We start from the raw sequence: 22,552 nt of genomic DNA, 5'->3' as shown, positions 1-22,552 counted from the left end.
GATTATACACTAAAGGAAACACACTTGTTATATTCTACTCCATTTCCTCCAATATACCTCCCTAAATCCTACACACAGGACCTTTAAATGTTGTGGAAAACATGACTGAACAGCTCAGTAAATATGACTCTTGACCTCAATGCCATGAATGCAACTACAAGTAAACACACGTTTTTAATACCCCTTCATACTGTTTTGGTAAATGCTGAATGCTTAAACAGGAGATTAGGTTTTGTACTTTACAGTTTATTTGACGAAAGCCTGTTAATTTTGGTCTATCCATGTAGGCTACATTTGTAGTTCTCAATACCACTTTTGATTTACAAATTTATAATTCAAGCATTTTACTACTGCCTTATAGTATTCCAAGAACCAAGTAAATAATCGAGTCTTATTAAATCATTTACTGTGAAATAATTTGATTTATGTTTGATCTGTTCATTTTTTTTCTTGTGTTTTTCACATCAGTGATCTGATCCTGCTGTCTGGAGGTCTGGTCTGGCAATCTGGAAATGAGGAGAGGAAATTTGATTAATGGATTCAACCGGAAAAACAGCAAAGTGAGCCCTGATGTTTCTGTCCAGGGTGATTTAAAAAAAAAACAAACGTTGGGGCAGGATCCAACCAACAACTGAACATGTCAGGCTTTATTCTGTCCTGTGGTCTGTGCTCTTGTGCTGCACCTGAACCAGACAGTGACTGAGAAGAAATCTTATTGGAGCTGTGCTGTCTGCTCCTGTAATCTAATTTCCTGCCTTCTGGCCTGCTGGATCTATCAGCTGAGAGGAGGAGAGGACGCAGTGCACCAGATATCAGTGTCTCATTACAAGACCTTTTTTTTTCCCTCCAAATCATAATTTACTTGAATGCTGTCTAAATATAAAGATGACATTAAACATCCCTTCCTAACCTATTTTCCTCTCTTGTCATTTAATAAATTTGTTAGTCCCAGTTTCTGTTTCACTTAGCATACTTTTCTCTTAAATAGGATGCTAATTCATTTCAAAATGCCTCCGGTATGTGATTTCATGACCTGATTGAATTGTTATCGAACTACTAATTGACTTTATTTTCACCAGAGGGACATCAGCCAAATTAAACGGCCTTAATTGCTGAGGAAACTGCATCTTGACCTTAAATTTTGTATCTATTATAAATGATGAGGACGGAAACACTGAACAACCTTTCACTGCCAGGTTACTCCTGATGTCCACCAGCTCATGGCTGCTTAGCATTGCCCTCTGTTGTACTGTAAGCAGTACTACACTCTGACCCACCCACTAACATGGCCTCAGTGGGCGTTATTCAATTATGTAATATAAAAGAAGCAATAAAAATGATTGCAAAGTTGCAAAGAAAGCTGGTTTGCACACTTTATTAACCAAGAAAGCAATCAAATGTTTGCAAAAGAGCTCTTTACACAGTCTTCTCTCATGCACACAATTATAATCTTTAAATTAACAAAGCAGACGTAATTAAAATCTCACTTTTTATCAACTTGCTGGTGCTTTCCATCCACAAAAGGCGAGAAATTTGGATATGTTTGTATTCCTTTAAGGAGTATGATGTGAGGGAGTGTTGTGCATGTGTGATGGTAGATACTGTCCGTCAAATGAAGATGAGTGGAAAGTAATTAGCAAAAGAGGTGGAAGGAAAAACTGTCGCTGCACAAATAGGAATAATTCGACGGCAAGATGTTTTATAGCCACCTTGACTGGATGAGACAAATGAGGTTATAAATATGAGCATGAAAGTTCATTCTTAACCTGGGGGATAGTAGTATGGCACAATAATCTTAACTCAGCATGAGCTTATCAGGTTATTAATGCATTAGAAAAACACTCACAGGTTTGTGATGATGGATTTGCAGCCAAATCCGATTTTTAAAGGTCATTTTGTGCACATATTTTGAATAAAGGTCATATGGTGCGTTTTTCTCTTCTTTTTTATCGACATGTTCTTCACACCTGCTTAAGTGCTCTCCTCCCCTGGAGTCCACCCTGACCCAGACTGCTGGAGAGGCAAGAAGTGTGTGATCAATACTGCTGGCCTTTATTACTGTGTAAATGTTTCATCTTGTCCCTTTCACCTTTTGCTGTTACAATAAAACACATAAAAATTGGACTTTATTGCTATTACTTTATTCTTGTCACAGATTCCAGTGTACATGTAGGTCTCTGTCATCTCTCCACATGTGTGTCTCTCTCTTTCTCCCTCCCTCTCTCTCTCTCATGTCATCACAACCACCCTCCTTATCTTCTCCCCTCACTCATGCACTTTGCCACCAGTCAGGTCTGCAGGACCGTGCGATCATGCTGTGGTTGCTCTGTGGCTGAGACTTGATTCGGGTGCCCCTCTAGCAGGAAGCAAACAAGGAAACCACCCAAAAGACACAACAAACGGTAAGCTCTTTTAAGTTTATTTTATCACAGGTTTAAGATGCAGAAATAATAACTTCCTAATTTGTATTTGAAAGGCATTGCCATATCTATGAAAATGTGATTTACATTTCATTTTATTCACTGTGTGTATTCATGCACTATATGTATGCTACTTTTGACCTATTTTTTAACGCTTTTATTCTCTCCTGCTACTATGAAACACGAGACTTGAACTAGTGTTTTCATTTTTTCCCCCATCTTGAGCCAGAAGGGCTTGTGATATTTTGAAATAATGTGGCGCGGTGCAACAGTGACTCAAGGGGTTATTGCCACACTGTATTTCACTGTGCATGTCGCCAGTGATGTGACTAAAATGGATGCCTGTATGTTTTTTATTATATATGGAGGTTCCTGTATGCACTGCTCCTGTATGCTCTTGAAGAGACAATCATTTTTTATAAGTCTGACTGGTTCTTAAGAGTCAAAGCACAGCACTGTGTCAATCAATTTTTTCTTTCCTCACCACGAGGGAGAAAAGAGCCTGAGGTGGTGTAATATCCACAGTGCTTGCACCCATATGGCCTGTATTGGGAAATATTGCCCCTCAAGCCAATAAAGGGCTTTCTGGAAAGTAATTTACTCCTACTACTTTTACCCACATATATATTTTCTGTGCTTTCATAAGGCTGTGTCATATTTATGATGAAAAACAGAAATAATGGTTGCAGGAATAGAATAAAAGGAAAACAAGGAATTGAAGGGCACAGTGACCTGATTTGGTGAAAGTGCTCCCTTTAGTCTATAATCACTTATACTGCATCACATGCGCCAACTACTTCCCTCAGTCCATATCAATGTTTATTTTTATGTGATGTATGTAATGTCCCAGCTTTATCTTTAAAATCAATGTGATTTACATTCATATTTTTTTGTGTGTTTAGGTCATGTTTTGACTATAAAATATATTACGTTTAAACCACTCTCTGCAAGCAATCATAGGGGGCCACTCTCTGTTTATCACAGTATTATTTACTTTAATCAAATCCCTCTCACACCGGCTTCCCACACATACTTTAATCTATTGATTGCATACAGGTGATGCACTCTGCAGCAGATTGCTCATCTCTGTGGTGACCTTCAGCCTCTGCTTTACCGTTTTGTTACAATACAATCCCGTCTAATTCCAAAAGGGGGCAGTCTTCATCCTGTTAAATGTGATAATAGGCCAACAACATGAGGCTGCTGTTATGTTCATCTCTGCAGATAACTGAATGCACTTACAGTAAAATCCCTGCCAAAGTGATTGTGGAAATATGGATTAAATATTAATTCTCTGGATTCAGTTAATAAAAAATCACTTAAAGCACAGAGGATGTCTTGCAGAGAGAGATTTTCGAAAGTTTCATTGGGCACACACACGATACAAAGACAGCATCATCATATATGAGCTGCATGCTTAAACATTTGTGAGATATGCATGACATTCACATTGAAAATCACCTTAAAAGGTTGCCATGTTAATCACACAGGTTGTAGTACATATTAAAGAAGAAGAAGAAGAAGAAGAAGGTTTTTTCTTGAATAAAATTTGGCAATTGTTCATTGAGTAAGAAGTAGTTTATGTCTTGCTTAAGGCTCCTTGCATCCATCTCTTCAATATCAGCCCAGGCAGATACTGTAATGATAATTGACCTCTAGATGACTTTCCGTCTTGACTCACAAATGTTAATGTTCCCTATAAGCACCAAGTTCAATATTGACAAAGAGAGGAAAAGGCATTACATCTTCTACTTTATCTGTTTTCCACAGGAAGCTGATTGTCTCATCCACTTGTATGTACAACTTTTAACATTGGATGTACAATGTAAAACATGCTTGTCATCAAATATTGACACAGTGACCACACTGATTATTTCTTTTTTTCCTGTAAATGTTTTGATTGTTCTGTCTTGTCTAACCCATTTACTTCAGTTATCGTTAACTTATTGCTTTTTACTTGTATTTTTGTTTCTCAACATGACATTGTTTTTATGTGCTTTAGAAGTTAAGATAAAACTGAAAAAGCTTAAGATGCAGTACTTTTATTTTGGAAATTTCTGCTGTTAATAAGTCTTGTTCTTTTGCGACAGACAGGATCATAATCTATATAAAGAATAACATATTGAAATAATTTTCTTTATTTTCTACTTATAATCTAGTACTGGCTCATACAGTAACAGTTGCAATGGAGGAGTGGGAGGTTCACACATCTTTAGGACCCACAGAAGCTAAAGGGAATGTCTCATCCCCAATAGGTAAGCACCCTCAATCTGAAATGGGGTTTTCCAGCAAATGTAATACTTAAAGGAACAGTGTGTAACATTTAGGGGGATTTAGTGACATCTAGCAGTGGGGTATGCAGATTGCAATCAGCTGAAACTTCTCCTGGTTGGGATTCCTTCAATGTTCATTGTTGAACCAAATTATCTGCAGAGGTCTCTTCTACTCCAAAATAAAAGAACCATGCGTTTAAAATGAGTGAAAACACTGAATAAAGCATTTTCATGTTACAAATCAGTGTTTCTCTGACAACGTGCTAATGTATGCTCACCTTTTTTGCTCTGATAACTTAAGATTCAGACATTAAGTAAGCATCTGTAGAGGTCTCATCCTCTCCAAACCAAAGAGGCCTAGTGATTTAAACTGGTAAAAACACTGAATAACGCAATTTCGCATTGGAAAAATCAGTGTTAGCATGGTGATGCAACATGGCGGACTCTGTAGATGAGGTCCTGCTCCCTATGTTGACATAAATGACTCATTCTAAGGTAACAAAAGTACAATGATTTTTATTTTCAGGTGATTATACATTAAAGAAAACATACTTATCATATTCCATTCAATTCCTGTCAATATATCCCCCTACGTCCTACACACTGGACCTTTAATGGTGCATTTATTTGTGCAGTTGTAGTTTCAGTACACTGTTTATACCTGTGTTTTTCTCACAGTGAACAGGTCTTGTGAGAATCTGGAATGCTACATGGTCCTTATCAAGGCAGAGAAGACAGCCATCGGCTCCATCTGTTTACTGGCAGGTCCCATCACACTGCTGGAAAATGTTCTTGTGCTGGGAGTGATCGCTGCCACAGCCACCCTGCGGCGGCGGCCTTCCTACTTGTTCATTGCCAGCCTCGCTCTGGCAGATGTTTTCGCCAGCTGCTTCTTCACCACCAGCTTCCTGGACTTTCACCTGTTTCGGCGCAGCGACGGCCCCACTGCTTACCTCTTCAAATTAGGTGGTGTCACCATGGCCTTCACCAGCTCAGTGGGGAGTTTACTGCTGACTGCTCTGGACCGCTACCTCTGTATCCAGCAGGCCTCCAGCTACAAGGTTCTGCTCACCCGCCGGCGAGCTCTGCTGAGCCTGCTGATCCTTTGGAGTGCCACCATCGCCATCTCCTTCTTGCCTCTGATGGGCTGGAGGTGTCCCACAGGGCTTAATCCACCTTGCTCACGCCTGTTTCCCTACATCAGCCAGGGCTATCTGGCCTGCTGGACCAGCCTCACTCTGGTGCTCCTGGCTCTCATTTTGGGGGCTTATGCTCTCATCCTGTGGAAGGCTCACCAGCATGAGTCCTCCATGACCAGCCTCCAGGGAGCAGCAGGCACAGGCCAGGCCCGCATGAGGATGGATATCAGGCTAGCGCGCACCTTTGGCCTGATCCTAGTCATACTAGTGAGCTGCTGGCTTCCTGCACTCTCCTTCATGTTGGCTGATGTCTCTGTGATCCTGACCCACAACCAGCAGAGGGCCTTTGCCTTTTGCAGCACCCTCTGCCTGGTCAACTCTGCAGTCAACCCACTGCTGTATGCACTGCGCTGTCGAGAGCTAAGAGTTGCTCTGCTGCAGTTGCTACAAAGGCTGCATATGTTTGGAAGGTGTAAAAAATCTACAGAGGATTTAACCCCAGGATTACCCTCTGCAGAAGACAACAACTGTACTGCCGTAACTGAGGATGAGATGCCCAAGACCAGAACCACCCGACTTAACTCGATCTCAGATATGGTGAACGATCAGAAGCAGAAAATCTGAGACTGAAATTGAGTAGCGGTACAGGCAGTGTCTGTATTTGTGGCAGCGTGCTTAGGGTGTAGAAATGGACATCGCTGAAAACTTCCCGTAGATTAAGCATCAAAACCTTCAATACAAATTAGCAGAATTTCTTTCGATCGGATTATTAGTGCTGGCAAAAACTTTAACTTGTCTTTTTGATCAAGGTTATTGCAGTAAGGCTATAACACAATAAATATTGTCAGTAGAAAGATCAGACAGTCTATGAAATGTAGGAAATTTGCTACACATAGTTTTACTTGCAGATACAATATACATTCAAAAGGCAGCTTAAGAGAACATTAGACTTGGCAAATATTTTGTCACCATTACACATTAGTTGAATCGTAACACAACAAGTATAATTAACGTGCTATAATTTAAAAATATAGCTAGAACTAATCACTAGTAGCAGATTCCAGTGGAAATAGAGTTTCTCATCTCTGTGCTTTGGTTCAGGTCAGACAAAAGGTTAAGTTTATGTTGGACTGAAGTGAGATGATGTGGCCATTTGGTGTAGATTTCAGAGGTGACATGCCCGAATATTTAGAACATATACATTTGTTCCCTTTAACAAAGACATGAATGTGGCAGAGGACCTTTGTCTTGACAAAGGTAAAGACATTAACAACATAAATTGAAGCAGAAAATGCACAAATTGGTGCATAAAAAATCACCAGAATGCAGGACATTAGGTTTTTGATGCTAAAATGTTCTGGTTGAGTATCCTCAAACCCCCCCGTTTCACATGTTTCCCCCTCCAATGTTGAAACAAAACCTGCGCCCATGATCTAACCTTTAACCTTTGACCTCACTCCCTCCCATGTCTGTGCTTTACCGCTCTCACTCCTATGACTTACACTGTGTGCTGTGAACTGAAGTGCTGACTTAACTTTTGGGCTCACCACATGGTAGAAAATTGGATTTGTTGTTAGTGTGCTTGTTTATGTTTGAGTATTTGTCCCCGAGCGTGCACGAACAGAGGACACTGTGGGTTATCCCATCTGCACATGAATGCCAGGACTCCACAAAAGCCCCATGCACGTGAGGATTTCACACAATGTTCACCACATGAGTCCAAGCAGTGTGCCGAGGTAAATGGGGCACAAGAGAACGAGCACAGACACTAGAACACTCTTTGCGATAGTTACAACTGGCAGCTGCCGTAAAACACATGTTGACACACTTAAACTCACAACTGCACGTACAAGACAGAGCACGTGTTTCAACCACAATTTCCATACTATACTCCATTCTGACTTATTACATGTTTCTTTTTAAGCAAATTCTATAAGTTAATCTTACTCTGTGACAAAACAAACAAACAAAGTGGCATGCTGAACACTGGGAGTCTGCTATGCCAGAAAATCAGCCATAATACAAAAATACATAATTCTGTATGGGCAAGAGATGGGAGAAGAGAACAGATGAGTGCAGGGCATTTTATATGTACACTGTTCCCTAAAAGTTAAAGTCTAAAGCAGGGGTGTCAAACATACAACCCCGGGGCCAGAACTGGCCCGCCAAAGGGTCCATTCCGACCCACTGGATCACCTTGCACACCTAGTAGTGATGCACTTGTGAAGGCTAAGAGGTGCCAGGTTTCAGGAGCAAGTTCAACAGTGAATAGCAGTGACCAGAATACAGTTCTTTTCTTTCACTTCAGTTTGGTGTGGAGATGTCAGGATTACCACGCACGAGTGGAAATGTATGGATTAATGCATATGTATTGACTGTGAGTAGTCGACTGACTGAACGTGGACAAACTGAGAAATATTGTTGAAACTGCATTTATTCTTCTGGAGACATCACAGGCTGTTTGTCATCTGTTTTGTAAATGGATGAGTGTTTTAAAATGTACTTCTTTAAACAAAAAAAGGGAGAAAATTTGGAGGTGTTTGTTATCTATAGGAAATCATGCAATGGTTTTACAGGTCTGGCCCAACTGCGACCACATCAGACTGCATGTGGCCTGTGAACTAAAATAAGTTTGACACCCCTGGTCTAGAGGATGATCACAGGTGATATACATTCAGTTATCAGTTAATTATCAGGTCTAATAAAACAACCCTGCAATAAATCCCACCTTCATAAAGGTTAAGATTTTGTTAAAATTGTTGTCCTTTTAGAGAGAAGTGATAAGATTTGTTACACTGTAAGTTGGCATTTGTATTTGTTTATTTACTTTACATGAATAACGGTAGATTGAATATTAGAAACACCTTTCACTGTAATGCAATACACTTTGACACCTGCAAAATCATTAGCAACTACAACAAAAAAATGTAGTAGATGAGGAAAATATAGATGTAAGTATCATTTAATGGAATATCAAGAATATGATTGCCCATATTCTTTTACATAGAGATGCTTAAATGCTATTTCATTTTAAATTGCTAAATACTTCCCAGCAGTTTAAACTACTCTAACCTAGATTAAAGTTATAATATATACTGCAAAACAGTGTCCCGGCTGCATGTTTAGTTCTTCCCATGGGTTTTTTGATAACAATTATTGCTTTTGTTTTGTTTGTATTTGCCCATAGTAATTTATTATGCACTAAAAACCCAGGATACACCTGTAAGAAAGAGTTTTAATCCCACTGAGAAAGTTACTGTCCAATCAGGTATCAACAAAGTTAATTTTATTAGTTTATCTTGGGTGCAGGGAAGCTTTTTGCAATATTATCACAGTCAGATGAACACCCAGCGGTGGAGACAGCAGGACATATAAAATTATTGTTGTTTTTTTTTTTTACTGGACATTGCCATTTTCAATAAACAGACAATAGACTGCAGTGTGTGACTGGTTGTTGATGCATGCGATACAATTGGAGTGGTATAGAGCATGTGGCTGATACCACAAAGATAAGATCGGATAGTACAAAACAAATGTGTTTGTGTCGTTTTAAAACGACACAGTTCCTGTTTTTAGTCACAGTGTACAGAGCTCAACACGTTGCTGCTCAGGGACTGTATTCCAGGTCATCATCACCATGCAGGAACGTTGCCTATTGTAAAAGGGTATTTATCAATGAGATATCCTCAACCTTTGTGTTTATTCGCCGGGATTATGTGAAAATACAATGTGAAGCCTGTTAGTTGTTGACAGACGGCAAATAAATAAATAAAATCTGCTTTCTATTGAAGGAGATTAATCCTAAAAGCACTTTTTAATCTACCTGATTTACCTGACCACCACCAGCAGACGTCTCGTGAACCTTCAATTTGAGTTCAACGGAAAGCGATCAACAACAACAATAGGGTTGGATGGCAAGATATCGCAGCGTAAGGACGCCAAAATAGAAAACAACATCACAATTTATCCCACTGTTTATAAAGTAATGCGTTAAATGAATTAGGGTTTGGTAAGAATTTCTGTTTAGATCGGTGAAATAAACAATATAATGTGTTGTAAATATTTGAGAACCCCCCTCTTTTCGCCAATGGTACGGTCCGCCATTGTGACGTTTTAAAAATTCAGCAGGCAGGGCTGGCAGTTGGCTTACTACTCAGAGAAGAAGATCCGTTGTTGTGGAGAGGAAGAAAGGCTCAAGAAATTAGAGCGACGTTTAACGTACAAACCCCGAGCGTTAAACCCCAGTTTTTGCGGGTCGTTTTTTCCCCCAACGTATATTTTCCCGTTTTGTTTAGCTAACATGGCTTGTGGAGCAACGTTAAAGCGGTCGATGGAGTTTGAGGCCCTCCTCAGTCCCCAGTCTCCCAAGCGGAGAAGGTGCAATCCACTACCGGGGACTCCTGGCACTCCGTCCCCGCAAAGATGCAACCTCCGTCCCCCAGTCGACAGCCCAACGCATTCGATGTCTCCTCCGGCCATAGGAGGCGAACACAGGCTCACTCCAGGTATGAAATGAAACCAGATTTGACGTTTTTTCCTGCGTTTCAGGGTGGGTGTCATGGGGGAGGGGGTTTGGGTGGAGTGGAATGGATAGCTAGCTAACGTTAGTTGAGAGAATCAGACTGGGGGTTGGAGGCTAACCGTTAGCTTAGCTAAGCTAACGTCAGGAAGGAGGACGTCGTCGCTTAAGTTAGCGACACATCGTTTTTATATAACTTACCACAATAAATCAGCTGATGCGCAAAAGTAGAGGTGGCTGTCTATCGGTATTCATCGGAGGCATCTTGCCAGCTCATTGTATTGAGGGCTGATTTAGCTTAACTTAGACGGGCTAATGAGGGGCACATGAAAATATTAGCTTCAAAGTTCTTTGCATAGCTAAATCAAATACCATTTCCAGCATTGGAGAAATACAGCTAAATCACTGCCCTTTTCAGCTTTGCCTGTACAATCTGCAGCTATATTATGGACCAGCATGGCTATTTTACCTATTAATATATTCAACCAAACGTGTATCTAAAAACTGATAGGATTAAACAAAAGATCCTGCTTTTACTTTAACACATGGGTGACAGCCTAGCCTGTTGGCTCTCCTGAAGACAAATGGCATCACAGTAGCAGGCACATCATGGCAGGCTGTTAATTAGGAGGTGCCTGGGTAATGTTCCTCGGCTTTAGTGCCACAGTTGTCTTGCACTGAGGTGGGGGTTACCATTATGCACCACAACCATTTCTTTTCCTCTTCAGGTCTGGAAGGCATTGTTCATTTCCTTTATGTCTCTCGTCTACTCTCTCCTTGACTTGAAAAGCTCCGCTGTGAGCATTGGACGGGTGTGGGGCACCCAAGTAGACACAAGATAATTACCTAGATGCCTGCACTGCGATCCAGTGAGGCATATTGTTTGTGCCAGTCACTCAGATTGGGCAGCATGATAGCAGTGAGGCCTAATCCTTGCGCTTTTTGATTTTTAATTAAAAAATTGCTGGACGTCCTTGAATTTATGTGATTGCTTCATTGCTGTGAAATGTGAGAGGATGACAAGATGGAGACAGCTGTACTACCTGTGCTAAGCCATGCTGTTAACGCCTAGATTGACATTATGTGCTCTACTGTGATTAGAAATCCATTGCTGATAGCACAGCATATTATAAGGACCAATGTTAGGCTACATATGGTATTAGTTAGTCCTCCTGTTGCTATGATGTTTACTCTCTTCCATCTTGTCACTAAGTATTGACAGTGAAGAAATCAGAAATGCATAGATGCATTCCACATAACCACTTTTTATTGGCGAGGAACTGTTTGGAGAAGAAATGTCGTTTTGATTGGAGAGAGATCAATCCTTTGTATTTACTCTGGCAGTGTGTTGAGCCACGTCTTTCTGCAGTTAAACTGGTTAAATGAGGTTAACGTCTCTCCATCACATAATCAACAAAGGTGAGGGCAAATGAAATGTTATTCCCCCCCTTAATTCTACGCTTCTTGACTCAGGTTTCAGTTGGTGTTCTTTTATGGACTATTTACCTGAAATGAAAGCAAAATGTGAGCTATTTGTGAAGATTATTTTCATTAAAACAATAAACTATAAAGAGCCCACTCGCACCCAATTTGCACAATACTGCATCATTTATAGGACAAAGGCCGTATCATGGCATCTCTTGTTCCTGTTTTTGCACTGGTTAAAAAAGTGCTTTATGGTGCACATCGCTGCAAGATGAGATTCGGGGGTTTATGCGCATTGCTCATAGAGAAAGCCAGGTTTGCTGAGTGCATTAACTCACACACAGATGTAGGTGTTGATGGAGATGGCGTCACAGCTGGCTTCCTGTAAAATGCATTTATTTCAGCTTCTGTTGAACCGTGTAACTATCATTCTGCTTAGCTAAATATTTATAATAACTGAGAGGTGTTTTGTTTCTGAGAAGGTAGACAGCAGTTCCTTGCAGATGCCTGGAGGTGAAGACATATTTTCTTGCCCCCACTACTGCTCACACTATTTATGCAATCGGACTTGCTTATTTGATTCCCTTACAGAGTAGTCCTCATAGTGGAGCTATGTTTATGTTAGTGCAGAAACGAATCATTGGGATCATATTTTTCCAGGTTGCCTGGTCTGACGTCGCTTATTTAGCTTGAACTTTATGTGAAGAATCCAACAGGCGTCTTGTGCCTCTTGTTCCACTCCTCCCAGAGTTCGTCTGCCTAGTTGAATCACAGCACAGCAGCTGCAAAGGGTGAAGTAATGTAGACATCTCTGCTGCAGACATGATGTCCAGATACCAGGTATTATACTCACCTTCACCCAGAAAGAGGCCCCTCATGGGACTGGTGCTGCAAGCCTGCCTTTCTGCTGTGGTTTGCCAAGTGAAAGCAGTTTTGTATTAAGTGAAAGGTCAGCTGTCATCCCTCCCACCCGTCTCTACCCATACATGCTTTCCAGCTAGTCAGGTTTGCTTGTGGTGAGAAAGGTTGTGTGTGTGCAGGCCAGACACAGGGATGTGACACTGCCAAGGTATCTTTGGGTAATTATTTCATAACATAGATAGGATCACTTTCTCTATTCTCCTCCGCCTCATTCTTGTGTGGCCGGTCTGGGCTTGTGATTTGGTAGAATTCCCCCTAGATGAGGCTGTTTTTTTTATCCTGGGACATGATGTTATCTGAAAGGCTGGACTAGTTGACGTCTGTCATGTTTTTTTTTTGAAGATTATTTTTATTGGCTTTCTGCCTTTGTTGACAGGACAGAAGGTGAAATGGGGAGACAGAGAGTGGGGACTGACATGCAGCAAAGGGCCGCGAGCTGGATTCGAACCCGCAGCCGCTGCAGCGAGGCAATGCCTCTGTACATGGGGCGCCGGCACTATCCACTACGCTACCGACGTCCCCGTCTGTCATGTTTTACAGCTTTGGGAGAAAAGTGGGCAGGGCATAGTTCAGGCTGCAACACTGCTCATGTATTCTGATCTAAACGCGGCCTGCTGTCTGGTCAGGAAGCTCTTTGTAACTATTTAAAGTTGAATCTTTTGGACAAAGTAGTCACTCTTGAATTTTGTATTGTCCGCTGTAGATTGCAAATGGATGTTGCTGTTAAATATAAACCAGTTTTAGGTAAGTTTCTGTTTCTTCCCACTTTAGCTAAAATCCCATCAGATTTGAGTTGTCAAAATTGAATATGTCTGGGGATAAGTTATTCTTCAGTAAACAAGCTCCTGCGAGCCACACATTTAGTTGCCATTTCCCATGTCTGCTGTTTTCAAACTAATGGTCACTCTTTCGTGCAGAAGGGCAACTTCGACTGACCCGTAATACATCACAAGCTACTTCCTGGCAGTCCGGACATTTTGAACCCACCTCCCCCCACAATTCTTTAGCAGCGGAGGGTGAAATGAAATGAGTCAGCTTTGTTTTCTCTCCACCACCACGTCCAATCTATCTGGCCGATCTCCTGTCGTATTCACTGTTTGGCCTGTGCCTAAGCCTTTTAGCCGAGGCTTTCTCCACTGTGTTCCCCTGGCTCCCGGAAGTCTCTGTGATTGATTGCTTGGCCTGGTTGTGGCAGGGTCATTGTTGCCAAGCAACGCCCACAGTTGAGCTACTAGTAGTTGGCAGAGCTGGAAGTGACAGGCAGCAGGAGAGGGTTTTCACTTGTCAGTCAGATGTACCCAGGAGTAGAGACGTCCAATTGGACCCATTCATTTAAGGCTGCTGTCACAGGTTAATCCCTTGTTGTCAGAGACTCAAGTCTGCAACTGTAGGTCCACGCAAATAAACACAACATGGTGGAATTATACAAAAGTATACTGGCATATAAAGTTAGTTTTGGTTTTAGTTCTTCCTGGGGCCCACATGTTACTGACTCTCGCTCACCTGCTCATGCAGTCTTTGTTTAAACAACAACCATATTGAGAGGGTTTCCCCCAGGAAATTGGTAAGCGGTGGTAAGATCTGCAACCCCACACCACCCGACCAAAATACAAAGCAAAACAAAACACACTACACCAGTGTTTTGTTCACACACAATATGTCCCTTACTCCTCGAAAGTCTGTGACTGGGCTTAATCAGTGGGGGGAAACTGACAACCTAAAGGACCACAGTATTATGGGATTTAATTTGAAAAATATGTTACCTCGATTTTATTAGCCAGTTACGTGATTTATTATAAAAATCCATAGAATACACGATTATTAGAATTTCAAGAAATGCAATTGGGGCTTAAACTATCGTTTCTTGTTATGTTTTGATAACCTGTTTTTTTTTAGAATTAATTATTAATAATTAAGTCCATGTAATGTCAGTACACAGTTAAAAGTGCCCATCACAATTTCCCAGATCTGAAGGTCATTTTATGTTTTGCCTTGCCAAACCTACATTAAAAAATCCAAAGATATTTAATGTACTTCCATGTAACATGTAATTCCTAATAGATTATCAAAATTGTTGTTTTTTTGTTGTTTTTCAGTCAGTCTACTTCTTGTTACAGCCCTTTTTGTGGGCTGGGAAGTATGTTGTCCTCCTGCAGTGACGTGGCTTTATTATGAGTGAAAAGCCCTGTGGTAGCTAAACAAACAGCCCGTCAGATCAGGGTCCTGTATTGTAAATGCTGGAAGGTTTTAGAGGCCACATACAGCAGGAGGAGGGGGATGTCACCAAGGCACCAGTTCAAAAGTGCACGACCACAATATAACACAGCTGTCTTAAAATGGCTTTGTGGAGAAGATCTCGATTTTCTCACCATCTAAACAAGTGCACAGATGAGCAGGCTGAAGTGGCTGCATGGCTTCTAGCTCTCCCCACCCAAGATAAATGAGGCACACGGTTCCTCAGATCGAGGTGCAGCATGAATAGAGACGTCACCCCCTGTATGAATCGACTAAGATAAAGCCTCTTTACATTTGGTTATCAGCTGTACTAGAGCCAGTGCTGTTTTTCTCTTGTTTTTCCCAGGACTTTTTTGAACTTTAACCTTATAATAAGATATGTGTGTGCTGGTTGTGAACCGTGTTTAAGCTGTTTTGACACTGGACAGCAGCTGCAGCGTAGGCTTCATCCTTAGGAGGACACATTTGAGATGATAAGCGGCTAGCAGCTTTCTGGGCCTTTCATAGCTTTCTGTATGTGTACCCACAGTACCTATATTACCTTTATTTTAATCACATTAATACCTGTAATTTAATGTGTTAATCTATGAGTTAAGTATAAATAGCTGCTTTGCATATGACGCCATACAATAGTGCAGTGTCCAGATGGAGGACAGGCAACTGGAGGCAGAGACTTTCAACACTGCACTAATGTTTATGATACATGCTGTTTACAGACATTCCTGTTGATCAAATTGGGAAAAAACAAAGGCCACTTTAAATCACAAAAAAGTAGGACATAAACAGGAGAAGTTAAAACAGGTTAGTACCTCTGGGAACGGTTGGCCTGGTAGGTAGAACGAAAGAGATCTAACGTTAGCTAGTAACATTAGCCTGACAGTGGTGCATCCATGTACAAAGTTAAAATATAAAAGCCAGTTACACTCAAGCACTTGGTTTACTCACCTGGCCAAAAACAAGATGATGTCATTTCAGTGGTGGACCCAACCACATACTAAATATTTATAGTCCACTAGACTCTTGTACGCTTTCATCGGCTTGCCGTATTTCTTAAGTAACATAAGGAGGTCTGGGGGAAGAGGTTATTTGCAACAACAATCATGTCCACATCGAGCAAAAAGAGAAAACTCATCTTTCTTCATTTTCCGTGGCTCACATCCAACATGAGTTTCAATTTTCTGATGATAACTGCTGCCTGCAGGTTCCTCCAACCCCTCTATGTAGTCACTGTCCTTTTATATCCAATTCATGCAGTACATGGATTTATCATTTTCTGCACTCCATCTGAATTTGCAGATCACAATAGGCTACAACTAACGCTATTTTTATTATCGAATAACTATTATTCCTATTATTTCCTGCCTGTTTTGTCCAACCAACAATCCAAAATATCAAATGTAGTATCATGTAAGACCAAGGTAAGCAGCAAGTTCTCACAACTGAAAACCTAATGCAACCACTGTCTCCGTTAACTTGAGCGTGGTCTAAAAATGTCACAGTGGAAATGCATTTGTGAGCACTTATCTACAGCACGATCTTCCTTTTTTCCATTACCTCTTCATAGACTTAAGATACTGTGTGCTTACTGTTGATCTGGTTTGAGTCTGACAACATAATGTAAACCGTGAATGGCAGACACTACCAGGACACAAATATTTGATATATATTCCTTGAAAGCAGCAGCAGCAGTGTACTTATAGTGAAACTGAGATAAGTGTGTTATCACAGGCAACATGGAAGTTTCACAACCAGAACCAAAAATTGTCGCAGTGTGCAAACAACACAATTTTCAGAGGGCCTGGTTCACTGCCCTCATCATACTGCGAACTGGTATTGACTCCAGTTTGTTGATGTGCTTTTAAATGTTGGTCTTGGTGCCATTTTCCAGTTTCTGTCCTTGTTTACAGTTCGGGTAGATTAAATGATTGTGACACCAAGATGAATCCAAACAAAGCAGGCAGTTTGGAAAGAAAACCACTTTTAATTACGTCCCTGAATGCACAACAATCTATCAAAACTTTTTGCTGCTGTGTTTTTTGTACATTGTAAAACTGCAGTTTCACTCTCAAGGCCTCAGAAACATCAAAACAAAGTACAAGGTTATTTGATTTTTCTGTACCTCCTACATCTAACTGCAGATAATCCTCTTAAGCATGCATACTACCTTCGAGGGAATGTGTCATTGTCACATGAATTAGCATGATTTATCAGGGATGTTCCCTTATAGTATGTAGCTGTACTCAACACCTTAAAGTTAGGCTAGAAGCACTCGTCACTCGCCCGTTTTAAATCGTCTGTGTTGCAGTCTTGTATCACACAGATCTTTCCACACAAATCAGTGTATTTTGTACATCTACCAAAACCTCAGGCTTCTATTCAACCACTAAATAGACCATGGAGGAATGAGAGGCCCTTACTTTGTTACAGCCAAGTAAAGAACACTGATTTATGTTACGACCTCAATGTAAGCCTCTCTGCCAGCTGTACGTTGGCATAATGCCAGCGTCATGAAAAACTTTTGGAAGAGAAGTGAAAGTGATACAGTCACAGGATCAGAAAGTGTGTCTTAACGTCAGCTGTGTGTGCGTGTGTGTTTGTGTGTGTGTATAACAGCTGTAGTAGGCAGGCCACTTCCTGTCAATGATTGTGTTTTGGAACCCATGTTAGGCGAGAGAAGGCAAAGAGGAAGTGAGCATAACTGTAGAGTATCTTAAGAAAACTGGATGATTACGCCTTCCCGTAATAGTGCTGGAATCCATTTAGCATTGTATTAGTGTGATTGTGGTGGGCGTAGTATTGAAAGGACTCGCATTAAAAACTAAACAATGAAAATACTGTTAATGATAATGAGTCACTGTTAAAGCCATTGAATGGTAAGCAACAGGGACAACTACTACTGGACAGATTTGCCTTTTGACGATCAAAATAAGGCCTCTCACAGAACAAAATGTTCTTCTGAAAACCTGTATCGAACTGTGAATAACCTGCCTAGCAAACAGCCATGGTCAAAGTAACTTCTTCACGTCTTATCTTTTTGTATGACACTGAGAATAAAAGTTTTTGGGTGTCCTTTGTCCTGGTTTAAACAATTTTTGTGCTTGTTTACATTTGCTCCCTACAGAGCAGATCTTCCAGAACCTCCGCCAGGAGTATAGCCGGATCCAGAGGCGGCGGCAGCTGGAAGGGGCCTTCAACCAGACTGAGGCCTGTAGCTCCAGCGATGCCCCCAGCCCCAGTTCCGCCCTCAACGCTCCCAGCTCCCCACCAGGTAGGAGAGTTTACCGTTGGCTGAACATAGACATTGATTTTATGCTTTTACTCCAAAGGCTACATCTTCTGGTCATGGACAATTTAAACATGTGCACTTTGTTTGTATTTATGCTAGGCTAGGTCAATTGGTGACTCTCAATTGGCCGTAGGTGTGAATATGAGCATGAATGGTTGTCTGTCTCTATGTTTCAGCCTTGTGATAGTCTGGTGACCTGTTCAGGGTGTACCCTGCCTCTTCCTCTAATGTCAGCTGGGATAGGCTCCAGCCCTCCCACTACCCTACTACTACCACTATAGAATAAGCAGTTACGGAAACTGAATGAATGAGCTGTTGATTCATCCAAGTCTGACTGTCCAATTAGAGGAACTCCTCTCTTTCTGTAGAGCACTGTTTAGACCAGTTTGAGGTTTTTGGGTGTACTTGTGTGGCGGGTAAGAACATTTGCTGTACAGGTGGTTAAATAACATGTCTGCTTTGTTTTCCGGTTAGCAAGTCCTTGACCATCAAACCATCGACCAAAAAAACCCAAAAAAACCCCAGAATGACATCCTTTTGTAAGCCTACTGTTTGTAACAGTTACGAACGCTAAGGTCATTCGTTCTATAAGGTCTGCCAAAAGACCCTTGGCTGGACCTGCATGACCAACTCAAGTCCCAAGAGGCTGGATACTGCTCCTCATCAGAGCTATGACAAGGGCAGAGGGATTGTGATTCCAGATGTGAGTTTGTGGGAGATTTATAGTTCTTGTGCCAAAACCAGCCCACTCCTGATATGGAGATGTGTCTCTCTCATCTGAGTTCGGTCATATCCTGTTGAAAATCCCGAAAAGGTCCGCAAATAAACAGCACTTTAATGGATAACAAATCAAACTGATATGAAGTGCAGAAACTGTCATGGAATTATTTAGATTTACTGTGGTGATGTGAAAACTTCAAAAAAATGAAGAAATGATGCAATCTTTTCTTTTTAAACCAGTTAATAAATCCAGATGTCATACGAATAAACATCTGCATCACAGAAGATTAAACCCAGAAAAGCAAATTTGTAGAAATAGAATTCAATGATGAGAGCAAACAATGTTGAAGTTTCTTTTCTTTTCAAAATGGCAGTCCACAGAGGCATAACTTGTCTAAAGATTTTTACAATCAATTTGTCTATTGAAAATATACAAAGGTTAATAAGTACTTGCTACATTGGCACCTGAAAGATGTGTGGGTTGCGACAGATTTATAGTTTATATCAGCCCATTGTTTGGTTACACATTTTCATCATAGAGAAAAATATAACTCATCATTCATATTGACAGACATGGTTACTTTTTGCTCCAGCTCCTCTTCGGAAACACATTTGTACTGCAGCAGTAGGGATGCACAATTTGGCAGTTTGGGTGTGAGATGTAATCCAAGCCCCAGGCCTTCGGGCTCCAGTGTTTTTCCTTCTCGCTCCGCAGGATGGTCTCATAGATCACACTAACTGCACTGTTGCTAACCCGGCCTCTTTCTGTCTCTGAGATGGCCATTAAACCTTCATCCTCACTCTGCCATCCCAGCCTGTGATTTACAAACATTTTAGTCTAAACGGCTTACAGCAGACCTCAGTGACCACTGAGTAAAGGATGATCCAGCTAAAATGGGCTCTAGTTGCGCTGAGACAGAGACATTGGGCAGAGAGGGGGGCCCACATTAGTGCTGCATGACCCTGTTGGCTGGCAGAGGTGAGGGACGACAAAGCAATGCTGTAAATTTGCACCTGGTCGAGCACCTATTTCTGGAGAGAGGACATTTCTGTCGCTGCAGCGGAGATGAGAGTGATTCAGCCTTGTTCAAAAGATTCTGATTTTGTGTGTCTCAGGTGCCTCAAGGAAGGACCAGCCCTCGTTTACACTGAAGCAGGTGAGCTACCTGTGTGAGCGGCTGCTTAAAGACCACGAGGAGAAGATCCGGGAGGAGTACGAACAGATCCTTAACACAAAACTCGCAGGTAATTAACATTCTTTTCCAAAAAATGAGCACAAACTATAAGACCACAGCACATTTACAGTTCATCTGGACATACTTTCTGCATTCAGGCACTTAGGAACAGTAAAAGTGTCACACTGAAATGAGAAACATCCTGCACCCCTCCCTTATGAGTATATTTTCATATCATCACTGATAACTTCTGCAGTGCTGGCACCATACGGAGTTTATACGCTTGTGGATGCCAAGACTGTAAACAGGCAGGAAACAAGCACAGTAAAGATGGTGGGATTTTGTTAAGCAGCTGAAGCAAAAGACACTCTGACAATGTCCACATTGAGTCAATCTGGTTCTGTTTGCTGGTCCTCCCCTCTTAGCTGGTATTTTTTGTACCCAATTACAGCTTTTCCAGAGTCTGTAAATTGTAAAATGTCTGCTTGGTGTTTAACTGGAAAACTGATGTGAGCTTTTGCAAAATGAGGATGTTCAGTATGGCCCTGATCACACAGGACTTTTGTAGTAGTTCTTAATGAGAATGAAGGTTTTTGCGTTGCGGTGCGCCTCACTTTTCTACGTTCTAAGAGCTTGGTGTTTTTGCCGGAGCACCCTGAACGCCTCAAGTTGAAAAACCGTCATCTCACTGCGGAAAAACTCTCATCTTTTCCCTATTGTCCAATCCAACGATTTGAGTATCCTTCTGTGGTGGTCATGACAAGTTTACAGTTGGTAATGGGAGGCACCACCAGTTGGTCCAGGAGCTTCACCTCGATGATGGCCGTTTCCAGGCATATTTTAGGATGATATTTTAGGATGTCTATCGTCGGGCCGTATACCCAGAGCTGTCAAACTGCCCCCGAGTCATCCTAAAATCTGCCTGGAGACGACCATCATCGAGGAGAAGCTCCTGGACCAACTGGTGGTACTCCCCATCATCCACCCTCTTTATTAGGGTCTCATGTACCCACACAGATCTCCATTTCCTTGCGCCCGACAAACTATTAACTGACAGCCTCTCACCCTCAACCAGAGCTACAGCAAGTACCCTCTGCCTCAACATTTAAGGGACTAGATACTATTTACCTCACGTCCTGTGTGATCAGGGCCTAAGCGACCTCAGTCACAGTTGAGGGGTTGGTGCCAGTAGTCTGAACTTAAGAGGACGACCTTTGGTCACCATTTACTTTTTCTGTGGTCACTTAAATGTCAATATAGGTGATGCTTGTGTACGGCTGTTGTCATTAAGCTGTATTTATGTTTGTTTGTTTGTTTGTTTTTTTAAGCTGTATTTATGTTGATTTTGTGAGGTAATTCTTAATCACCAGAATGCAGAAAGTGAAGTTAGATTGAGTCTTGATTAAATTATTCTTATAGAGATACTTACAAAAACGCCATCTTGTCTTTCCCAGAACAATATGAATCTTTTGTGAAATTCACACAAGACCAGATCATGCGAAGATACGGAGCCCGGCCTGCTAGTTGTAAGTAACCACCATTTCCTTCTCTGTCTACGTACACATTTCTTGTGTAAATCAGTGTTCTGAGTTAAAAAGGATGATGTGATTGTTATCGTGTCTGACTCCAGTATTGTGTGTGTTGTGTGTTTCAGATGTCTCCTGAACTCACATTGATGAGATCCCAGCTTCCTCTCACAAGATGGCTGCTCTTCTACTGCCCCCTCCCTCTTCCACTTGATTTTCATTTTATTTCCCCATTTTCCTCCCCCTCCCATCTTAAACTGTTTGGGTGCCATGGTTTATCCTCTTTTCAATCCAAACATTTTCTTACTTCAAAACTATTGCTGCTGGCCAAAAGTTAGAAGAATCTGAAAGATAAACTATGTATGAAGCCCACCTCCTTTTTTGCCCCGTTTTTTCTTGTTCATATTCTCTCTCTCTCTCTCTCTCTCTCCCCCTCTCTCTCTCTCTGGAAATCCTGACTAAAGCAGATCTGTGTCAAATCTCTTGCCGGCGCTGTAGAAAAAGCTTATTGGCTCATGTGATCATTCTGTATAACCTTACAGCAGCTGTATTTAATGGCTCCTGCTTCTCATATCGTCCCACTTTTCTTGCCCACTCCTCCCCGCTCCCTCCTCACAACTCTTTACCTGAGAATGTGGATTTTTCTCCCTTTTGAAAAAAATAAAAGTTCTGTGATTAAAGTCTGTCGTCCTGAATGATTTCCTTGAAGCATGGGTGTGTTTTTAGTCGTATGGATAGCTGACGAGCTTTCCATTGCATCACATGATCTCAGCAGATGAAGTTTGCCTAGTTTAACTGTGGATGTTTAAATTTATATTATTCCTGGAGCACCTGAATATTTCTCATCTGCATTGGCTCACAAATTGAACTTGGAATTTCAATCAAGACAGTCTCATCACCAGAGGATCCATGA

At 41.4% G+C, this 22,552-nt stretch overlaps 2 protein-coding genes across 2 annotated transcripts; both read left to right on the top strand.

Annotated features, from left to right (window-relative positions):
* Window positions 1-2,276: 2,276 nt before the first annotated feature.
* On the top strand, window positions 2,277-9,584 carry cnr2 (cannabinoid receptor 2). The gene is made up of 3 exons (XM_033641463.2): window positions 2,277-2,402; window positions 4,580-4,675; window positions 5,372-9,584. The coding sequence occupies exons 2-3, from the start codon at window positions 4,606-4,608 to the stop codon at window positions 6,454-6,456; spliced, it is 1,155 nt and encodes a 384-aa protein (XP_033497354.1). The 5' UTR covers window positions 2,277-2,402; window positions 4,580-4,605; the 3' UTR covers window positions 6,457-9,584.
* A 378-nt stretch (window positions 9,585-9,962) lies between these two features.
* On the top strand, window positions 9,963-22,319 carry akirin1 (akirin 1). The gene is made up of 5 exons (XM_033641361.2): window positions 9,963-10,337; window positions 18,054-18,200; window positions 20,055-20,183; window positions 21,568-21,639; window positions 21,768-22,319. Exons 1-5 carry the CDS (start codon window positions 10,133-10,135, stop codon window positions 21,776-21,778), a joined length of 564 nt encoding a protein of 187 aa, XP_033497252.1. The 5' UTR covers window positions 9,963-10,132; the 3' UTR covers window positions 21,779-22,319.
* Window positions 22,320-22,552: the final 233 nt, after the last annotated feature.

Source organism: Epinephelus lanceolatus, chromosome 10 (genome assembly GCF_041903045.1).
Source record: "Epinephelus lanceolatus isolate andai-2023 chromosome 10, ASM4190304v1, whole genome shotgun sequence".
Lineage (NCBI taxonomy): Eukaryota > Metazoa > Chordata > Actinopteri > Perciformes > Serranidae > Epinephelus > Epinephelus lanceolatus.
The sequence above is the reverse complement of the archived record's forward strand: the minus strand, read 5'-3'. Positions and strand labels throughout refer to the sequence as shown.

Excerpts from the sequence above, each read along its gene's own strand:
- akirin1 (XM_033641361.2), top strand. The coding sequence starts at position 10,133 with ATGGCTTGTGGAGCAACGTTAAAGCGGTCGATGGAGTTTGAGGCCCTC. Across the intron at positions 18,201-20,054 it reads CGCTCCCAGCTCCCCACCAG|GTGCCTCAAGGAAGGACCAG; the intron begins GTAGGAGAGTTT and ends TGTGTGTCTCAG. Across the intron at positions 20,184-21,567 it reads CCTTAACACAAAACTCGCAG|AACAATATGAATCTTTTGTG; the intron begins GTAATTAACATT and ends TGTCTTTCCCAG.
- cnr2 (XM_033641463.2), top strand. The coding sequence starts at position 4,606 with ATGGAGGAGTGGGAGGTTCACACATCTTTAGGACCCACAGAAGCTAAA. Across the intron at positions 4,676-5,371 it reads GAATGTCTCATCCCCAATAG|TGAACAGGTCTTGTGAGAAT; the intron begins GTAAGCACCCTC and ends TTTTTCTCACAG.